We start from the raw sequence: 23,522 nt of genomic DNA on the forward strand, positions 1-23,522 counted from the left end.
AAGACAACAAAAGAAAATGACGCTATTTAGTATTTATTAATGAGCACTGCATGCTCAATTTTTTTTTATTATACAACAGTTATTTCCAGTCCTTTAAGCTGATTGGTCAAACTTTGTTTGGAAATTTAGTGTAACTTCACTGTGTAAATCTCTCCTCTGTCTGGTTTTCAGTATTAGCTAAACAAAAACAGACAAATTAGCCACCCATATTGTTTCTAAAATAATAACTCGTTCACAAGTCACACAATGCTACTTAACTACACCCAGTAGCAATTGTCTGTGATTAATAGCACGAGTGTACCTATTAAGACAATTTTCCACTTATAACAACCAATGACAGCTTGCACATGTGATAAACTGTCATGACAAGCATCCAGGTGGTGTGGAAAACATGAGGGGAAAGAGGAAGTTGTGCCAGGAGCGACAGATGAGGGAAGAGAGAGGGAATGGGGGAAGGGAGGTGTATAGCTGCATGCCGCTAGAGTCAGAAGGTTGTCATGGTAATCGGTGTGAGAAAAAAATACAGGCGGTCTAGTATTGACACGTCGCGAGCATCTCATTATTGGACAGCACCGCGGTTTATTCCCCATCCGTGCATGACGGAATTAATCACTGTATGTTTACAGCGATCTCAGATTTAGCATCCTGTGGGTGATGTCACACCAGCTCTTGCGGAAAAGAAGTACAGCAAAAAAAATATGCATCTCAAAGTGTACTGTAAGCCAACGTGACCCCATTTTCTCACCGTTCGGACAAAGACATTTGAATGGCAGTCAAATCGTTCAAACTGATTTCACTTGTCTTTTGCTGTTCATGTTGAAAGGGCCTGTAATGACTTGAGTGTGTGTTTATATGTGATAACAAAAAAAAACAGCATTTGGTCTAAACAGATTAGATTAGTATAGAAAAGCATCAGCACACAGAATAAATATCTCGACTCAATCTTCTCCCATCACTTCTCCACCTATTGAAGACATTCAGAGTCTGCAGGCGATGGTGACTGCTCACCCACTACATTTTTCCTCTATCTCTGTTCAGAGTTCCCAAGAGATGCTCCTTTCGATTATATCTAGAGCACTTAGGAGCAAGTGCTACTCGTACGGCGTTTAACAAAGGTAATGGAGCTGGTAGAGACAGGTTTCTCTGTTGTGCATAATAAGGGTTTGATTATCAGACGGACGCCTGATAGCAAATGATATCCAACCGATAACAAAGATTCATCGCTTGATGGTTCCATATAGTTTCACATGCATGCCCGTCTCTGAATGCAAATCCTGTGTCATACTAAAGCAGGGCTGACCTTGTCTTGTCAATACTTATTTGCATATAAAAGTAGTGCACTAGCAATGATTCAGAGACGTAGACCAGAATTCACCTGGCAATTTTCCCATCCGCCGCAGTGGAGGAAAATCAAGGGTTTTTGTTAATTAGCCTTTCTAGATAATGAAAGAAGTTATGGAGCGTCATGAATAATCCAAAACTGAGATGGCTGGTGGCGTCCAATATTGCTGAATAGACAAATGGACTTGAATAACTGCTTGGCTTTTAGTACTTGAAGACTTTTCCTGTGTTGTGCTTGACGGGTGAGTGCTTTGCATTTACATTTATTAAGAAGAGACACTTGTGGTTCAAAAATCCTAGCTTCATATGCAGAGACAACTATAAGGGCCCTATTTTAATTATCTAAGCGTATTGTCTAAAGCGCACAGTCTAAATGGGCATGTCCGATTCCACTTTTGCTAATTTAACGATGGGAAAATGGTTTATGCGCCAAACGCACTGCCTAAAAGGGTTGTTCCTATTCTCCTAATGAGTAATGGGTGTTTTTTGGGCATAACGTGCAATAAACCAATGAGAGTCTCAGCTCTAAAGCACACGGCGCACGGTCTAACTGGGCGTGTCCGATTCCACTTCTGCTAATTTAACGACGGGAAAATGGTTTATGCGCCAAGCGCACGGCCTAAAAGGGTTGTTCCTATTACTTACCAGGCTACAGGTGAAGCAGCTCTTTACGCCTTCTAACGTCTCATAATCGGTCCTCATTTATGTCCAAGAGACTCAATAATAATCTTTTACATTTTAATCCTTTAATTCTTTATATTTAAAACCTTTTTTGTGCTGCTGCGCATCCATGTATGTGATAAGCAAACCCGCGTTGTCGTCCCGTTTATAGGTGCATATTACTAAGGCGCTCATTAAATAACAATATTGCGCTATAGACTTTAGACTTTCGTCCAGGTTTTAGTTGGTCAATGGCGTAGACGTAGTCTATTTCAGTTGCCTCAAAATAGCAACGCGCCAACAATGCGCCTGAACACACCTCGTTTTTAGAACAGAATGCCAATGGGCGCAAAATTGGGCGCAAATGCATTTGCTATTTAAACAACGTGGCGCTTAACATGAAAATTATCATTGCGCCGGCTTGAAACTAGCAAAAGACACTTGTGTCGCGCATTGCGCTGCATTGTGCCGGGTGTATGAAAGAGCCCTAAGTCAGCGATTCGACACTGTTGCACATGAAAAAGCTCATAATGTGCATTGTTATTTGATGGCTATGCATGTTTTGCATGTAATATCGGGGCTGATAGTGAAAGGCTGTCCATCAATCTGGTTTGAATGAGGGTGTGTAGTGTGTGCCTTCACGCGCCCCTTGGGAGTGGCTTACAACAAGACCCCGCGTGTCACACGACCCCTCGACAGCTGCGTTCCCCCCAATGTTCTCCACTTATCACTGAACCCAGGGGACCTCTAACACCTTCATGCACGCTCATGCACATTTACTGACAGCCTGAACCCCGTCCTCATCACACAGGAGTCCTCAGATTGTGAGCCAGCTACAGCACGGGGCATGCTAATGATAAGCTCCCAAATAATTGTGTGGTCCAGACCTTGTTAAGGCCAAATTGAGATGTCGTGCTTCGAGATGCGCTGGGTTTAATTATGATCTGTTTTGGGTTGCTGTGACACGCTCATTTTCTGTAGTTACATGTTATTTGTTCTCTGTAAGATAATGATGTTTTTCTGGTCTCAACACGGTTGTTGACTTCTTCTGTTATGGTTCTGTGTGACTGTATTGAATAAATGTGTTGCAATATTTCTTGGCAATTTCGTTGCCGATTTCTATTCTACTGTGTTAAACGGCTGTCTGGAAAAATCATTGATTTATTACAGTTTTTGAAAATGTTGGGTTTCACTGGCGGCAGTGACTTCTTTTTTCGATGACGTTCGATGCAAAGTTCGCCACAACATGTATGTAGCCCATCATGTGTGTGGTTCCTTTTTTTAAAATACATGTGTTCTATGCATCGAGAGATTTGGCTCAATCATTCAAAAAATATTTGAGTTTGATTAATTATATTTTTACACAAGGAACACACACATCTCTGCTACAAATGAACATTCGAAGTTTGTTTCTAGTACTTACCATTCTTGGACAATTACATCAAACGTAACAGAAGTGCAAACGTTACAACTTACCCCATAGGTGGGGTTCATTGTAACAGGCAGCAGGGGGTTAGCTGTAACACTTGCTAGAAATTAAGTTTGCAGGCAAATATTTCAATCCTTTTTTGTTTATACTTGAAGTGTATATTCTTTATATATCTGACAGGTATCCACACTGTATTCATTCATCCAGCCCTTTTCTAACAATAGGTCAATTATAAATGGATATAAATGTCTAATATGTGAAAAAAGCAGCACAATTATGACAATTTTTTTTATATGTGACCCAGTCTGTACCATACTACAGTTTCAAAATCAATGAAATAATGAGCCATGGTAGGGTAAAAAATGGATAAACCCAAATGTTAAGTTTAAATTAACTCACAACTCACAACCTGTAAGTTAACTGCTATAAGCATTGCATTTTGAGCGAATCTTTCAAACATGGTAAGGAGCATCACACTTCAGGCTGACAACAGAGGTATTGAGGCCAATCACAACGTACAGATTAGCTGGCCAATCAGGGACACAGCACTTTTCAGATCAATAAGCTTTGTACCAAATCAGTGAATTTCAGGAAGACAAAAATGTATGGTATGTGGAAAAATGTGTTTTTTAACCATAAAACCGTGCAAAAATATTCTATTATTCCAAATACACAAATAACGTTGTTTTTAGCAATAAAATAGGTGCCCTTTAATGTTAGTTAATGTCAATACAGTTATTCATGTTAGTTCATGGTGCATTAATTAATGTTACCAGTTACAATGCTTGGTTTAATAAAAGTATTAGTAAATGCCAAACATGAACTAAGATTAAAAAATGCTGTACACGTATTGTTCATTGCTATGTTAGCTAATGCAAAATTGTTAACAAATACAGTCTTATTGTAAACCAATATCTTTTGTATAAAGCTGTCTTTGATTGACTCATTGCCTGGGTCAAATGCCGCATTTAAAGTCTTTCGGCGTAGAACAGCATGTGTCTATCTTAGCTGTCTGCAGACAGTAGAGAGCTTTAGACAGCTCCTTTAAATGCTGTCCTGACCCCTCTGACAGCAATCCAGACCTGAGACCAATCAAGAACGGAGACAGGTAAAAAGCATCTGGTTTTATATCAAAAGAGAAAAATCAAAGGCGAAGGTCAAAGTCATGCTTGAATTTAGACAATTGAAATGGTAGATATAGCAGAGCCAAGACCATGCCCGACCAAAGTGGACTGACAGGGGGAGTTTAGACAGAAGGTTAGTGGTAATGGGTTTTCCGCTTAATTTCATAATGCTATGATTGCTGCATTTACAGAGCTAATGTTGACTCAGTATAGGTTTTCATGAGCCCGACCCCCCTTCCCACAAACGACTCGCATCTGTCCCATGCTAGCATGTCAGTTTATGAGCTCTTTAAGTAACATTTGTCCTATTAATTATCTCTTTACTGTAGAATATCTCCGTGTCTTTCGAGATTAGTCATCGCCGTCGACTTGGTTTGTCGAAATTGGGTGAAATTTGTAATTGGGTGACCGGCCAAGTGTGCATGTCATGCATCGTCCCAAAGCATCAGAGGTGTTTCTTTAATGAACGCCGGGGTTCCACAGGCTTAGTACGTCAAGTCCAAACGACATTAACAAATTCAATGTGGCCCATTTAAATGCGAATTTGTGCCAGTAAATCTGTAGGCGTTCGTTTCAAATCACTGAAGTGCTTTCATTTAAGCTGTTGACATCAATTTACTTTTCCCAAAACTGCAATAAGCATACGTTTTAATCCATGGGTAGATTTATTTATTTATTTATTTACGTATTATTTATTTTTTATTTTTTATTTTTTTAATGTATTTATTTATCTAGTTATTTTTCAATTAATTTATTTATTCTGTCTGTCTGTCTGTCTGTCTGTCTGTCTATTTATTTATTTAAAAAGCTCAGATGCATAAGCCGCTAAATGATGAAATATTTGCTGTTTATTATGTTTTGTCCAAAGAATTTTATTTATTTATTTATTTACATATTTACGTATTATTTATTTATTTATTCTGTCTATCTGTCTGTCTTTCTGTCTATTTATTTAAAAAGCTCAGCTGCATAAGCCGCTAAATGATAAAAAACCCGTTATTTATTATGTTTTGTCCAAAGAATTTTATTTATTTATTTATTTACGTATTTTACGTATTTATTATTTATTTATTTATTTATTCTGTCTGTCTGTCTATTTATTTATTTAAAAAGCTCAGATGCAAAAGCCGCTAAATGAACTGAGATAAAAAAATCAGATAATGATTGCATCTTTAGTGGTTTTGCAACTGTTGATTATGTATTGTCCAAAGAATTGTATTTATTTATTTATTTACGTATTATTATTATTATTATTATTATTATTATTATTATTATTATTATTATTATTTTATTCTGTCTGTCTGTCTGTTTATTATGTATTGTCCAAAGAATTGTATTTATTTATTTATTTACTTTTTTATTTACTTATTTACGTATTAATTTTTTTATTTCTTTTTAATTTGTTTAATTTATCTATTTATCTATTTATCTATTTATTTATTTATTTATTCTGTCTGTTTATTTAAAAAGCTTAGATGCAAAAGCTGCTAAATGAAATGAGATAAAAAATCGGATAATTATTGCATCTTTAGTGGTTTTGCAACTGTTTACTATGTATTGTCCAAATAATTTTTTTTTTTTAGAAGTGGGGGTGTTTGCCAAAAAGCTTGCATGTACTTAGATGGTTTTGCATTGAAAGTCACATTTGTTAAGTTTCAATGAAATGACTAAAGTGACTAAAATATTTAAATTACTGACTAACAATTTTCATTGCCATTCAATTGAAATTACTGAAAACATGAGAGCCTGATAAAAATGTTCATTTATAAAGAAGAATTTTCATTTACAAGAAAAAAGTTAGACGCATTTACAGGGTTTTGCATCTGAACTCTTTGTATAACTTTTAATATCCATATCCATTAACCAGTCAAGTAACTCCGAGTCTAAGCCATCTGGAGCGATAAATGTTGCTGTCAGCTTTATTAAAATTCAAACTCTCTAGTTGGTGATTCCCTAGTTATATTTCTCTAATCGTTGTCATCATTTTCTAGACACCATGTTCCTACATTTCTCATGTTCTTATTGAATAAGCATCAGATTAATTTTTAATATCATTATTCAACCAGTACCTCCTTTGATCTTAAAGCATCTCTCTTTCTCTCTTCCCCCTGAAGCTCTGTTGGAAATCTCCTTTCCAACCTTCTCATCCTAATGAACACACTTCTTCAATTATTTACCACTTTTATTTTCTCACTTTTTATTGTGTCTTAAGGGACAAAAACATCAATAAATAAATAAACCTGGCAGCTGATTCCTCTTAGAACACAGAAACGTCTCGGAGATACAACAGACGTGATTTTTTTTTCCGGGATTGCCTGTCATGTTGTTGACTGCAAGATTTTGTCCTGTAATGCTCCCAAAGTAAAACAACATGAGATTTGAGTCTAGCATGTGTTTAAGATCCATACTGAAGGCATACGAAGCATACAAGTGTGAAACGAGATCTCAGCTACGTGACTCCCTGTTCTTTTCTGGGCGTGCACGTGCGTGTGAATAACTGAATTTCTATGTCCATGTATGGGGGGGATGCTGTGGAGACCCCGTTGCCGTGGTAACGTGGATGGAGCGAGTGGGCGTCAGCCCCTCTTACAACCTTTATTTTCTATAGCCTTCTGTCTCATTGGTATCCACCCTTAGTCCAGATAGACACTGAGAATATAGTGTTTATAGGAGGACGAATTATTAAAAATCGCTCTGCTCTGTCTGTTTTAGTGCTCCACAAACATTGCATCAGTACTGATCAAAGATACAGGTCAGTTGTCAGGTGGGTAGGGCGGCTTTCTGGTCTCCTGTGTGCATCAGTGCTGTCGACACACATCAGAGACCTTTATGAAGATGAGAGGCAGGGTGACCCTTGGGTAAACCTTATAAGATGTTGAGTCAATAAAGCGAAAAATCTTGCCTGAAGTCAGCAGTGTGGCAATATGTGTGTGATAAAAAACTATCCAGAACGGAAATGAGAGCGCTTGAGTCGGAGTGAAAAAGCTAGTGAAGATATCAGGGGATGTAAAGTCAAAGAGCCGTGAGATCTTCCTCTGAAAAATAGTGGGAATGTCATCTTATCCAATATAGTTTTCAGATCTGTGTTACAAACACTCACACGACAGTCATAGCATGGTCTTAATAGAGTATTGACTTTTTATTAGGAAACAATAATTGCTCTTTTACTACTATCATCTCTGTAATGAGATCAGCATGGTCACTAAACTAGCATGCAGGCTATTGTGTGGCACTTGTGTGCTCAGATCAGGAGCAAGTGTTATTTTTGCTCTCTCTCTCTATATATATATATCTCATTACAGAATTAACCCTTGAGTTACCTGCAACAGGTTCATGCAAAGATGCTAATGCTGAAGAAGACCCAGACACGATGACATTGAGGGGCCGGACCAAATTTATGATATGCAAACTGATATAAATTATAAATCTAGGTGAATTCAGGGCAAATTGTACCGACAGGAAGGCCAAGCTATAAATAATTTACCCTTTAGGGGTCTCTGCAAATTAGACCCCCCTGTCTCCTGGCACTCCTCTTTTTCCCTATTACTTTCAGTCACCTCTCCTCCACCTCCTCTGTCTCTCTCTCTCTCTCTTCTTTGAGATCAGTTTCTTTTGCTGTCTGTCTCTACTATTCGCTTGGCTTTCCAGACAGACAGACCCTCGGGGAGGTCTGTTGGGGTGGAGGGCAGGCACGCATTCATTTATTCTTCTCTCCATCTTTTTCGCTTCTTCTGGCTCTGACACACATCTTCACAGTTGGAGGTGGTAAATATTTAAAGAGCAGGCATGACGGTGCCCAGCCCGCGTAAACAACAAGTAAGGTACAGATAACTTTGACTGATAAAACCCACAGTATTACTGCTGGTGCAATTCAAAAAACACATGGTATTTGACATTAGATTATGTATGTGCATGTTGCTCCAATTTCTGATTGTGAGACAGATGAATGAATACTTGAAAGAAAATTGTTGTGCAGATGAATAAAATGCTGTCAAATGGATAGTTTAGAAAATTCTCTTTGGAAAAGCAGCATTCAAGGCCATTCGAATTGACTATAAATGCATGCCTTACACTTTATCTTACATTTTATGTTAATATGCCAAGTTGATAAATCACTTCTGCATCACAACTGCAAACAGTCCATCTTTATAATATAATATTATAGCATTCCAGTTACAATCTACAGAATATTTGTTACTACTATGTTTACACTGAAATATTGATATTGAACATCTTTTGACAAATTTAATTAGTAAATTTACTTAAAGAGCACTTATTGTCCGATTTACATTTTTAAAAATTTCTTTAGTGTGTAAGTGTGTATTATTACATGTTAATGATATACAAAAGGTACAAAACCCAAAGTAAATGATGACGCAAGTTATCGTCTCCAACGTAAATCTGTTTTCTTGGACTACAACAAACACACGGATTGTAGGCAACAGTTTACTCCCTAAGCCTGTTGACGTAGACAAGACCGACATTATCATAATTCCTCCCCCTTGGACTCACAAGGCGGGGGAATGCAATGTTAACTCCTGTTAGCATTGCATTGTAAGCGAATCTTTCAAACAAGGTAACGAGTGTCACATTTCCTGCTGACATCAGAGGTATTTAGGCCAATCACAACATACAGATTAGCTGGCAAATCAGCGCTTTTCAGATCGATGAGTTTTGTACAAAATCAATGCGTAATCAATGTAATGGTCTAATTGCAAACCCACAGTTGACATTGCTTATCTACATATATTTTGTACGAAATAATCCACATTTTTATAAGCCTCCTTTTCTATATGCCTTTACATACAGTAGCCTACTGTGCAAAAAGTCTTACCGTGGGTTCACACCAGTCAAATTCAGGTCTACCGCATCTAGCTTGAAATTCGCGTCATGGGAGGGGCTTCTGCGCCTCCGCTCGCTTCCTGTAATCACGTCACTACTAGAGCAAGCTCCTGATTGGTTAATACAGCATGTTTTTCCGCCAAAGTTCAGATTTTTCAACTGGATGCGCAAATGAGGTGGAATCGCGTCTACCGCGCCGCGAGACCTCCAGACGCACGTCAACACGTCTTTGCATTGACTTTTGAACATTGAAATCATTCGCGCTTGACGCCTTTACCGCCGCTGGTCTGAACGCAGCAATACTGTGGGTTCACACCAGCCGCGTTTGAGGCATCAAATTCGCGTCTACCGCTTCATCTTTCCATTTGAACATTTTGAGTTTCCTCGCTTCATTCGCGGGTGAAATTCAAGTCATCGAGACCTTCACGCGGAAATTCGAATCATGGGAGTGGCTTCTGCAACTCTGCTTGCTTCCTGTAATCACGTCACTACTAGAGCAAGCTTTTGATTGGTTAACGCGGTGCGTTTTTACGCCAAAGTTCACATTTTTTACTCGCGTGTTTGCCGCGGCAACGCACAATTCACGGGATTCGCATGATCTAGACGAGCGAATGAGGCGAAATCGCGCCTACCGCTCCACACAAAACGCCTCATTTGCGCCACGAGACCCCAGACGCGCGTCAACACGTATTCACATTGACTTAACATTGAAATCACTCGCGCTTGACGCCTCTCCAACGGCTGATGTGAACGCAGCATTAGGCCACTACCACCAGTTTTGTTATTTTAGCAAAGTTTTAATGTCATCCATATTTATTTTTCACTCTTTTTATAAAGATACAAAAATACAGAAAAATACTAAACATTTTTCAGAACTAAATGTCTTCTTCTGGCATCAGTCAGTATTTAGTGTGACCTCTCTTGGCATTAAACACATCTTAAGCTTTTTTGAGGAGACTGGGAATTTTTCCGGGAGTCCTAATTAGAAATTAGGATTTAATTTTATTAAGAGATCCTGCAAGTGTACTATTGCTCAAGTGGAAGGAGAGTTTACCCTAAATACTTGACACTTCAGCTTATACTTTTATACTATTTTAATACTACATACACATTTCCTGTATTTTCTGGTTGTATAGTAAAGAGACTGATAAATAATGATATATTATCACTATACCATTGCAAAAACAACAAATCTAATGGTGGCATGGTGTATATGTACAGTATATGCCTTTTCTACATGCATGTATACTGTAAAGCTGCTTTGCTGCAATGCAAAATTGTGAACGGAACGCTCTATGGTAATAAACTTAATTTGATCATATATGCTTTTATTCTATTCTTAATTCATGTTTATTTATTCATATAAGCACAGCTTCCATCTAGATGAAACAAGCGTTACATAAGCACACATTTAATCAGGACTGAGACTGACTTGTAAAATTCCATTATAATCCAGCTTACATGGTCAAAAAATGTTCCCTATAGCTGTCACTGGGGCGGTGCCCTTTTAAAAAAAAGTACATCTTTGCACCTCATATAAAGTTCATATAAGTACATCAAAGATACATATTGATACCAAATGCATATATCTGTGCCTAAACGATATATATTAAGACCTTTTTAAAGGGTACTGCCCCAATGACAGCTTAGGATCATCCACCATTTTTTTTTCAGTGCAGGAATAAGATTTCAGCTCTTAGTGGTCTCCAGGTTCCTCTGTTGAAGATTATACCAAATTATACAAAGTTATGCAAGAATAACATTAAAAATTGTATTAATAATGTACTTAAATGAAAACTGCCCCCTTATTCCCTGTAGTTCTAACTTTAAGAAGTCTAAAAATGCTGTCATTTAAAAAATCATCTTCACTGTGATTCAAACATCAACTTCTGTGATTATAAGGTTCACGTTTCCACTCATAATCAAGCCGAATAAGCTGCATGTGAAGTCACACGCTCTGTTTCGCAAAGATAATTGTTTGCTTGTTTTTCAATTGCCGGAGGCGTGACGATACCAAAATTGTTTATGGTGCATCAATTCTCAGAGGCGCTGAAACCATGGTATTGTTTCTTTATTCACTGAATTCACATCTGTTCTGTGGAAAGTGCATCGTTGCCATTGGTGCTCCCCAGCTACAGGCATCAATGATGTTTAGTCTATGACCTTAGCTAATGAGGATTAGATCCTATCACCAACAGCTGCACAATAGCTCTGAGATACCTACATCTCTGATAGTTGTCAATCTCTTTTCCATCAGCAATGGCGGTCATGTAAGCCTCCGTGTATAAGACTCTTATCAGTATGTTAGGGTTCAAGCGGTGTTTGCCTGAAGCAGAGGCACTGGTTGCATTGATATCTCCACCTACAGACCCCTCCCTCAGTTCAAGTCACTCATGCTTGACTTGGTTACCTAGTTACTGACTGCTGTTTGAATACATGTTACCGGGCAGTGGTTTGATTGACAGCTTGCTCCCTTAGGATTGGGCGTGGGATGGGGCTAATCGCACAACGTTCAGAACCTCTCAATCCCAATGAACCGAACTAACAGTCAAGGTCACGTCACACTGCCTGTATAGTGTCGTGTGATGAGGTTCGATTCATTTTTGCATTTTCGTTTCTGAAAGGTTAACTGATGCTCATGCGGTATTTAATTGGCTGCTTACACGTACACCTCCTCCCCTATGATCAGTTCTTATTAATGGTGTGCTTAATTGATTTTGATCGGGGTGGATTTCCAAAATGTTCTTGTTTCCTTCTTACAGATAAGCTTGGCACCATTGTATCACAAACTATATTGTGTTTACAATTACAGTGCATTATAATCAATATCGATTTCTTTTTTATTTGCATGCAAAGTCTAGATTTTGGGTCACACATATTCCACTGGTAACGACGCATTCATGTTAAATATTATCTGTGCAACGTACCATATATGCAGCATTATATTTCCGAGTGCGCTGATGGGGTGATTGATCGGGCATCTGTGTGATTAAATGGGGGAAGGGATTACCGCCTTAGCTGTCATCTCTCATCACAATCCCACCTCCTTCCCTTCTTTTGTCCTTCACTGTGTGATTTGAAGGCACAGGGCTCATAGGAGATGACTGTGTTTAATGAGCTGAGTAATCCAAGATTGAGGTCCTATGCCAACATTACATGCATGATTTTCCATATGCGACCTGTAAGTGCCTCAACTGCCAACTCAAATCATATAATAGCTATACAAATGGTTTATATTCCTACCTACAGTTCACAGTTTTTCTGAAGAAATGATTATATAACGGATGTTTGATAATCTTTAGTAAGTTTATGTGCAAAATCTGGCTTTCTTCAACTAAGCAAAGCTTAAAGGGACACTACACTTTTTTTGAAAATAGGCTCATTTTCCAGCTTCACTAGAGTGAAACATTTGATTTTTACCGTTTTGGAATCCATTCAGCTGATCTCCGTGTCTGGCGCTACCACTTTTAGCATAGCTTAGCATAATCCATTGAATCTGATTAGACCATTAGCATCACACCTAACAAAAAGTAACCAAAGAGTTTTGATATTTTCTTATTTAAAACTTGACTCTTCTGTAGTTACATCGTGTACTAAGACCGACGTAAAATTAAAATGTGCAATTTTCTAGGCCGATATGGCTACTATTCTCTCATTCTGGCGTAATAATTAAGGACTTTGCTGCCGTAACATGGCTGCAGGAGGCGCAATGATAATACGCAGCACCTGAAAGTAGTCCCCTGCTATTGTAAGTAACCAAGGGGACTATTTTCGGGCATTGCGTAATAACATTACAGAACTAAGGAAGAATCAAGTATAAATAATACATTTTAAAATATTGAAACTCTTTGGTCATTTTTGAGCGCAATGCTAATGGTCTAATCAGATTCAATGGATTATGCTAAGCTATGCTAAAAGTGCTAGCGCCAGACCCGGAGATCAGCTGAATCGATTCTAAAACGGTAAAAATCAAATGTTTAACTCTAGGGGAGCTCAAAATGAGCCTATTTTAAAAAACGTGGAGTGTCAACTACTAGATATATTTGACCAGGTTATGCTGCTGGGTGGTAAAAGGTTGAGGGTGGTGGTTTTTACATTTACATTTATGTCTTTGGCAGACGCTTTTATCCAAAGCGCCTTACAGTGCATCAATCTGTGTATTTCTTTTATTACTACGTGTGTTGCTAGGACCGAACCCCTGACTTTAAATGCGCAATGCTCTACAGCAAAAGCGTAGTCTGTGATCTAGCCCTGTGTTGTACAGCATGACTACAGTAAATTCCCACCAGCTAGACCAGCACCGAATCGATATCAACCTGCAAGGAACAGCATGGAAATTCATGCTGGTCTGAGCTAATCTTTCCAACTGTGTGTGCGCATGTGTGGATGAATGAAGGATTGTGTTTTACTTCTCCTTCAACCTTTACCGCCTCTCCAAGGTCATCTAGCTCCAGGGTTTGGCAGTAGCGGGGTCCAGCGGTGCCCAGTTAAACACATCTGTAGCTTCCAGCTGCTTTCAGACACGCTGTTCCCCAGCCAATACATGTTTTGCCGTTCTCCGCGAGCTCCATTTTGTACAGCGATGTGATCAAAGCAGTAAATGAATAAAAGAGGTTTGTTTGATCTGGCGATAGTGCTGATAGGAGCCACACACGCAGGCCTTTTGTGGTATGAATTGGTAGGCCTAGGTGCAGATGGAGAACTCCTGCAGAGTTGATCGTAAGCCTGTGGTGTGAGTGATGACTGATCTAATAGATGGTTATCTTCATCTTAAAAAGGTCTTGAAATGATTTCCTTTTTCTATTATCTATTCATCACTATAATCAAATCAGTCTTAGAGATACTACAGTATTGACATTAGGTGCAATCACAACAGTACTGTATTTGCACAGGTCTCACCATATCCTACATCCCTTTATCTTCCTCTCATTCAATCCTTTGTCTCTCACCACTCCGACTCTCTCCGTCCTGGGCGTTCTGGAGGTCTGAGTCATTTCTCTCTCCATACGTGGTTCTCCCCTCCTCCACCTGCCTGACTCCCCTCTCTTTTCTTTTACAGGAGGGTGTGGACCTGACTGATAGAAACAGCGTGAGGACTGGACCACTGCTCTTCTCTGAGTGGGGTTTTCCTGGCGATCGTGTTTGTGCCTGCCAGCAGGTGCAATGCCTGCCACGTCACGACAGCAGGTGGGCAGCAGGGGGCGATGCATCGCACTCCTGTACCCTCTGCTCTCTCTCCTCCTGCTGGCTCTGGCTTCCAGGCCTGGGGAAGCCACCATCAGGATCCCATCTAAATGTAAGTACGCAATTTCGTAAAACATGGTGAATGTACTTTTTTTTGCAGTTTTTGTTTGTTATGACTTTTATAATGATAATAGAGCTTGCCAGCTTGAAAAAGTGCTTTCCAGTTTTGCATATTGATCCAAACACAGAGGTTTGTTCTTGATTTCAGTGGAAACTAAACTATAGCAAGCGGTGATTTACACCCACCTGAGCAGAAACTGTGAAAACATCAGTTTATCCGCCCCTGCTACAAGCTTCCCGAAGCTATAAACAGCTCTGGGTTTGCTGCTATTATTGTACAGCTGTGATTTCACATTGCAGCAACTTGTCAATGTATGTATCAGGGGCATCACTGTTTCGCCTCTATATTTACACACACACACACACACACATACCGAAGATAAAAATGGGTGCATGATGAAATTTCATTTAGCACTAAATGAGATGTCAGGACAGACTTACATCGGTAGGTTTCTCTTGACTTTCAATTACTGACCTTTAAATGGACATAAATTAAACCACTGAGAATCAATAACATACCTGCATTAAAATGTGCATCCAGCAGCACATAGCCTGACTGGGCTGGGAACAACCCGTATGCTCCGTCTTCGCCTCCTGTTCTTCTCTTACTGCCGCCGCTGCAGTTTACAACCGTTCAGTGTGATTGTTTTCATATTAAGATGCTGGAGCTGCATTATTATCTGGTAACGTGAAGGACGGCTGACAGGAGGAAAAATTGCTAGAGAGTTTATTTTTGCTCTGCTTTGCAAGCATCTTGTTATCTCCAGCATACCTTTTGGGTCTTGGCCAGGTGAACTAAAGTCCAGGTGTATGTTTTGGCATGATGTGATTTCTGTTTCCTCAATTTCAATAAAGTGTAATAATACCACAGTGAAGACTTGTTCATAAGTGAAAAAACAGCACAATAGTGCTTTTTTGCATGCATTTGTTGGCTTTACCTGTTAAAGCCAGATTTGCGAAAATCTATAACTTTCTAATGCACGGATACACTCAAATAAAAGTGCCTAAAAGGTTTTTCACAGCAATGCCATAGAAGAACCACTTTTGGTTCCTCAAAGAACCATTTAGTTGAAGGTTCTTTAAAGACCCTTTTCTTTCTTTAAAAGCGGGGTACACAATCTTTGAAAAACTCTTTGGAAAAGGTAGTCGGGCGGAGTGCCAAAACACATTTGTAGCCAGTCACAATAAGGCGTGTCTACTAACCGACATTGTTGTCTGGGTTGCGTATGTGTGGGGCGGGTCCAAGCATGCCGCACAAGCCCTGAAAAGTGAAGTCAAAATGTCTTGATTGCCCCCAGTGACTGGTCCTAGTATGTGTCATAAACCGCACCTCCCCCATGTTATTCAATGGGACTTGATACCAACTAAACAATTTAATTACACTTCAAATATCTTTTATCTGAAGCTGTTTTTTGTGATTTACTGTAGTTTTTATCACGCTGATGTAAATTCAAGTGTTTTTTTATAAGTTTGTTTTTAGTTAGTTATTTAATGCTATAAAGACAGTGGTGTGACGTCATGATTGACAGCAGTGATATGCGCATTCTGCGAGGGCGGGGCCTTGATTTCGCAGCTTTACATCCTGCTCACTACTGCGCAGGGCTGGTCCTGAAATCGCTACTTAAGATGTCAGCTCCATATCAGGACTAGGGTGACCACCTGCTGATAAGCCCAAGGGGGGACAAGGGGTGTGTTTCTGAGGGACAATGTGGGACACTCCCTGGCCCGGTGGTGCACCCGACCCACGGGCCGACTTATTCATAGTGGTTTACCCATTTCTAGCACATACCACCTTACACTGCAAAAAAACTTATTTTCTAGAAAAAAATCTTCTATTTTTGTCTTGTTTTCAGTGGAAATGTCTAGAAATTCTTAAATGAAGATGCTTTTTCTTGATGAGCAAAACGACCCCAGAAATAAGTGTAGTTTTTAGACCAAAAAAAAAATCAAATTTAAATGATTTTGTGCACAAAACAAAAAAATCTGCCAATGGGGTAAGCAAAAAAATCTTTAATATTTTTCTAAAACACTTAATTTAAGAGATTTTTTCCTTGTTTTGTGCACAAAATCACTTAAATTTGATATTTTTGGTCTAAAAACTAGACTTATTTTCTTGGGTCGTCTTGCTCTTTAAGAAAAAACATCTTAATTTAAGAATTTTTAGATATTTTTACTGAAAACAAGACAAAAATACAAAGACATTTTTTTCTTGAAAATCATTTTTTTGCAGTGTACATGGCATATTAATAATGCCCTATTCTCCTAAACATGATGTATGCTCATAAATAGGCCAACAAATGTGTATTTTTTTTTAAATAAAGATTCATGATATTTTGAACATTCAATGATTGACAGATGCCCTTTCACTTACGATTTACTCTAGCTATTTAATTTATTTTTCATTATAATTGATTCACTTTAAATACATTATAATATGCAATTATAGAATTAACAGGAATTGAAGTTGCTCAACAACACAGAAACCGTTAAAAAAAGTCTTAACTCACAACTCCAGAGGTTCACGGAACGAGAAGGGAGAGGAAGGATGGTGAACTTGCATGTTAGTAAATGCAGGCGCAGGAAAAAAACTGTTCAGTGTTCTGGAAACATCTTTAGGACTTTCAGCCACAAATATTTATTTTCCCAGTCTTTCTTGTACCCACACCTTCTCTTTTTAATTGATGATGGCGGTGCAGAGTCAGACTCAGTCTCTTTCTCCATTTTTCGAATCGGAAAGCGCGCATCTAAAAGGGATGCACGTGCGTGGCTGCGTGCGGACTGCGCTGTCATGACAACAACGAAAAATTGACAACAACCTGTCAGCAGTTCAGCTGAGGGGCAACAGTAGCGTGTGAGTAAGCGAGTGGTGAGCGAGCCTTGAACTGTCTAGTAATGTCCGTTTGGCTGCGTGGGGCTCAAGGATATAGAGCGACCAACTTTTTTTAAGCAAGCATTGATTATGCGTGACATGGTCTCAATTTGCGGGACGCATGATTTGGGCTTCAAACGCTGTGCGTTCACGCGCTACGCGGGACGGGTGGTCACCCTAATCAGGACACTGGCGGCTTCACTTTCCACCGAGAAGAGAGCGAACAGGTGTCGTCCATCTTTTTTTTACAGTCTATGGGTCTCATTCATGAAATATTCGTAAATATATGAGTAAATATGTGAGTGATTTGCACGTAAACAGACCTTCCCGAAAACTCTCCTCCTGATTCACAAATACTTCGTAAACGTCAGATTTGATAGTTAAATGTGTGTATGTGTTAATGAATTCCTATCAATCGTACATGGGACGCGCGTGCACGCTTATTCTCAATTACCATAAATCCTGCCCATTAAATCCGACTGAAAACTATATATGGGCATCATTTTATGACACCAAACGAAGGATTTCAACATATGTCTTTTGAAGCAAATGAAAAAGAAACATTTATCAGATGCAGAAATTGAAGTTTATTATCAGAAGTTCGTTCAAAAAGGCAAATTTTATTTTCAAGCGTATAGTGGCGTCTCAGGTCCTAAAAAAAGGAAGCTTGGCAGCACATTACAGATGCTGTTAATGAAATTTCATCTGTTAATCGAACAGTCCCACAAGTGAAAAAAAATGGTTCTGCAAAAAAACGAATTAGTTCACTTCGAAAAAATCTTAATAAAAAAATATAATTTTAGAGGAAATACACAAGCAGTTTACATTTGAGCAGATTTAACTTTTCACAAAAGAACGGGTATGGGTAGCCTGAAACGACTAATTAACCTTCATTCTCGACAAGCGCGGTCTCTGAAAATACGCCTTTTGCGCAGCGCTCTGCCAAATATAAGCCATTGTAAATGTGTTATGCCTGATTTTGGTCATTTTATAGGAAACAATTTCCTTAACAATTTTGTTTGCCCAGCCCTACTGAAATCAATAATTTATTTGATTAAAGTGTTCCGTTTGCAGATGCTATTACTGTAGCTTATCATAAAAGTTAAAAGAAAAAAACGTATATAATTACTGTATAATATTTTTTACACAATGCTGTGTATATGTACATGATTACGGTGAATTAAAATACAGCCTTATTGATGAGCAAAACGTTCGGATGTTAAACGCACAATTTACGCGTGGCTGGGATCAGGTGTAGATTTCTTTCGTACCAACTAACATTTGGAAAATATGAACATTTTCATGAATCCGAAAATGTACGCCAAAAGGACTTTACGAACGATTTACACAAAAATTCGTTCTGCTCGTGTTTCATGAATGAGACCCTATGGGCGCGTCTATCAAAAGAATGTCCAGATTCTGTTGGGGTAGGGGCGTGTTTGTTTAGGTGATTTCAAATGTCAACATTGGCTTTCAGATATCGTGCATCTCATCTTTAACTTTTTTGTAATCTGAAAAAAAAAATTTCCGTTGAAAGAACCTTTTGTGAAACAGAATGTTTTGTCAGATGTTAAAGTTCCTGTAAAATTAAAACTGACCATTCTTATTTTTTGATTTATTTTGCAGTGTTTATTATAAACAATTCATCCATCTAAGTCATTATTTTAATAAAAAACATGTGCCCTCATAAACTTCAGAATCAGCTACACGGCATCCGTTTACTCCGCCCCTCCTTCTGTCAGTCAGATGTCAGTTCCATTTCTTAATGAAACACCTACTTTTCTATATCCAGTCAAAGCAAATTGGAAAACACAAGCCACGCCCACTATTTTCTTTGCGTGATATACGTCACAGCACGGAAGTTTTTTTTTATGGAACCATTTGGCCAAAAATGGTGGTTCTATGGCATCGTGAAGCACATTTATTTTGTGTGTAGTATCGTATGTGTAAAATATAAGTGCTCAGTGGTCAGTATGTCAGTAACTGTATTTCTTTTTGCTCCCCACTGAATCAATGGACAGACAAAATTAAAGACCGTAAGTATTTCGAGAATCTCACCTCTTTGTGACATGTGTTTTTGCATGCAACTCCAACTCATACTAAAATTATCCTCACATTTTCTGTTAACCAAAAGAGCCTGCAGCAATAACCAAAAATGATGAGCTAATAAATTTGTTTGAGTTCAGGAGTGTGGTAACAAAAAACACATCAAGTCATAGATCTAATAAGGCATGAAAAAATAATTTCTAATGCTCAGTTCTCGTTTTGAGAGTAAATAACTATCAAACTTTTGGGTGGTCTCATTTATAAAACTGTGTAGGATCCTTACTTAAAGTCTACGTATGCACAAAAGGCCAAAATGGCTTATAAAATAAAGCAATGTTCCTGTAAATCACAGATCACCTGCAAGTGTGCGTACATGAATTATCCTTAGATCCCACCCTGCAAGCCCATTCTCCCATCAAGTTTGGTTTTTATAGATCACAACATTTTGCGTGGGGCGTACACAAGTTTCCAACCCAGTTTTGTGCGTACGCACGCTTAATAAATGAGACCCCAGGTCCCTATAGTCTAAGACCTCAACCATTCAACCATCTCAGTCTTGAAGGATTTTTGGAAACTTCACTAACTGCACAGCCAGTCAGTGAATTACTAGTACAAATACTAAGTGTGCATGTAAAAGACTGAAGTCATAAATTGCATGGTAAGTGACTGGTCTAACTGTATCATTTGTGTTTTTATGTCCGTGTAAGCACTTGTTTATAGCTTCAGTGCCTGTGGATCACATCTCTAATGCTTTTTGCTCTTCCTGCCTCAGTTTCACTCACTAATGCTTTCATAGCCTGCTTATCCATTGTGCGCTCACATAATCTTCATGTAGGACCTCTACACTGTGTCTCCTCTTTCACTGACATAATACTTAGTTTCTCACATATGCCTATAGAAATGAATCCAGTGCAGAGGAAGGCCTGTTTAATCACAGCGACTGATATTCCTCATTCATCCACATCTAATGAATGTTATTATATGCTTCTTGAAATAGTCTGTTTCTATTTTTACGATCTTGACTCTCAAACTTCACAGCTCCAGGGAATGTGCCGGATAAATGAATGTTTAATGTCTGTGCTATCTCTGCAGTGAAAAGCCCACCAGTAATTACTGCCCAACCAAAGTCTGTTACCACCTTTTCTGCCGAAGACATCGCACTTACCTGTGAGGCAACTGGGAATCCCCCACCCACGTCAGTATTCATTATATGATGTGTTTACACTTTTATTAAGACTTGTTTTCTTGCATGTAAGAACTAGCAATTAGTTAGGGCTAATCAATCTTACTATATAGATTTAAATTAGACCAATTTTTCCTTTTATGTAATACTTAAAGGAAAACAACACCATTTTTCAATATTTTACTATGTACTTACCTCAACTTAGACAAATTAATTCATACCTATCTTTTTGCAATGCGTGGACTTATACTCTTTGTACCGTACTCTATGTTTCCCTATTTAAAGACTGTTACATGAGTAGGTACACAAGTAAGTATAGTGGCGCAAAATAACACGTGGCGATTTTTTAAGCTGATTAAAATGAGAACCATACTTACTCTTGTAACTTTTCATGTAAGAGTCTTTAAATAGGAAAACATGGAAGTGTTTGGTGGCTTCTAAATTCATCCTTGTTTGGATGCTAAGGAATGAATGGGGCTAGGCTAAATGCTAACACATTCACAACGTGCTGTACAAAGTAGGGATGCACCGAAATGAAAATTCTTGGCCGAAACCGAAAAAGAGGAAACCAAGGCAGAAAAACCGAAACTGAAACACCGAAATAAATTATTATGCCAATTATTAGTACAAATGCATTTACGGCTATCACCAGTGTTGGGGAAAGTTACTTTTAAAAGTAATGCATTACAATATTTAGTTACTCCCAAAAAAAGTAACTAATTGCATTACTTAGTTACTTTTCATGGAAAGTAATGCTTACGTTACTTTTAGTTACTTTTGCGTTACTTTTTCTTGGCTAAAGCTTGATCTCTTTCAGGCCTTGCAGGTGTTTTTATGACTGAAAAGTTCTGCCTTCAGAAATTGCATATTTCATCAGAAAAATGTTTAGCTCTGGCCTCAGTTTCTGACTCAAACTGTTTCTAGTGCATACGTTTAGTTTAATTCAGTACATATTTTTTAATCAAATTAATTAATATAAAAAAGTAACTTGAGTTACTTTTTTTGAAAAAGTAACTCAAATATTAATGTGTACATTTAAAAAGTAATGCGTTACTTTACTCGTTACTTCAGAAAAGTAATATTATTACGTAACTCAAGTTACTTGTAATGCGTTACCCCCAACACTGGCTATCCCTGGGTACTAACTTTACTAGGGGTGTGTGACGGATCACAAAACTCATGGTTCGGATCACATTATAGTTTTTGAGGCACGGATTGGATTATTCTTCAGATCAGCAAAAAGGGGGTGGGGAAAATCTAATAAAAAATAAAGAAATTGTAAACATTTATAAAAAAGAACAACGTTGCACATTAATAAGGGCTAACATTAGCATTAGGTACAGAAATCGATCAAATTAAATGAGTTATAACACTGTCTTTATTGTATAAATTAAATATATTATTATTTTTTTAGAGCTACAGAAGTGATTTTCTCTTTGTCTTTGGTTGTTTTATTAACATTAATGACACAGAATTAAGTAGGTTAATTGAGGTTACTGTCTCTTTAAGACCAAATAAGCACAGACTGGTTTATGAATATAATCTATACATACACTTAAGACATAAACAAATGTTTTTATTAGAAAAATAATACTTTGGAGATGATTTTGTTTATATGTGCCCTGTCAATAACAGAGAGATTTTACTCTCACTCGTGTGTGCACTATTGAGGGCACTTAAACACGCGCGCACACAGAGACCGAGGGCGAATCCCAAACAGCGCAACATAAAAACGTTACGTTTGTTTTTCATTGCTTTATTCGGCAAATGCATGTTAATGGACTACAGTATGAGACACATTTGCGCGACTCTCTCGTTTACACACCAAGAGTTCTGATCTTTGAAGGGTGTACTCACTGTGATGATCACGTCTGGACTGGACACATTCAACCGCATGTGCGTCTGTGCGTACAGACAACTGCTCACTTTAGCGCCTTTTGCGGTTAAATACATCCACACCGCATACATGTTGCTTCAGACAAGCACGTGCAGGTCACGGTTTCTGTTTGCGTTATCACAACATTTCGGCTGTATTGTTTCGGTGATAAAAGTCTTTTTCGGTGGCCAAATATTCGGTGCATCCCTAGTACAAAGATTAAGTGCACGTATTGAAAAAAGATAGGTATGTATTAATTCATCTAAGTTAAGGTAAGAACATAGTAAAATATTGAAAAACAGTGATGTTTTCCTTTAAAACAGTTATAATCAGTCTTGAAGAAAAAAACATGACTGACTTTTAAGACTAGTCTTAGAAGTTCATGTTACCAGCCACAGATCATCTAATGTACTGTATATGCTAGTGTACTCATTGTGTATTTTCATGTTGTGTATTTAAATTAATTGAGATCTAATTTTTTCTTCACCACACCATTACAAGGTTCCGATGGGTAAAAGACGGTGTGGAGTTTGACCCGTCTAAAGACCCGGACCTGTCGGTGTCCAGAGATTCAGGAACATTTTCCCTGACAGCCAAGGATGGACCAATCCACCAGTATCGGGGCACATACAACTGTTACGCGTCAAATGAACTCGGCACGGCTGTGTCTAATGAGGCTCGCATTGTCACAGCCAGTAAGTCACACTCATTACTGCAACATCACATACTTGATTGAGTGTTTGATACCCTTGATGTGGCCACATGCGGTGAGTTTACTTAAGAGAGAATCTGGTGCTCTGTAGATAACAGCCCAAAATCAAACTCTATCCCCCTGCTGCTTCAAATGC

General features: G+C 38.4%; 1 protein-coding gene across 3 annotated transcripts in view; it reads left to right on the plus strand.

Moving 5' to 3' along the window:
* The window catches only part of l1cama (L1 cell adhesion molecule, paralog a), a 78,403-nt gene that overhangs the window by 31,273 nt on the left and 23,608 nt on the right, over positions 1-23,522 (plus strand). For 2 of the 3 annotated variants that reach the window (XM_073875353.1, XM_073875354.1), the window contains exons 3-6: positions 14,456-14,692; positions 19,591-19,605; positions 20,708-20,810; positions 23,176-23,369. In XM_073875353.1, coding sequence (XP_073731454.1) covers positions 14,560-14,692; positions 19,591-19,605; positions 20,708-20,810; positions 23,176-23,369 — 445 coding nt within the window. In that variant the 5' untranslated portion in view covers positions 14,456-14,559. The remainder of the gene's footprint in view (positions 1-14,455; positions 14,693-19,590; positions 19,606-20,707; positions 20,811-23,175; positions 23,370-23,522) is intronic. The other variant, XM_073875355.1, reaches the window with a different exon arrangement.

The sequence above is a fragment of the Misgurnus anguillicaudatus genome, chromosome 13 (genome assembly GCF_027580225.2).
Source record: "Misgurnus anguillicaudatus chromosome 13, ASM2758022v2, whole genome shotgun sequence".
Taxonomy (NCBI): Eukaryota; Metazoa; Chordata; class Actinopteri; order Cypriniformes; family Cobitidae; genus Misgurnus; species Misgurnus anguillicaudatus.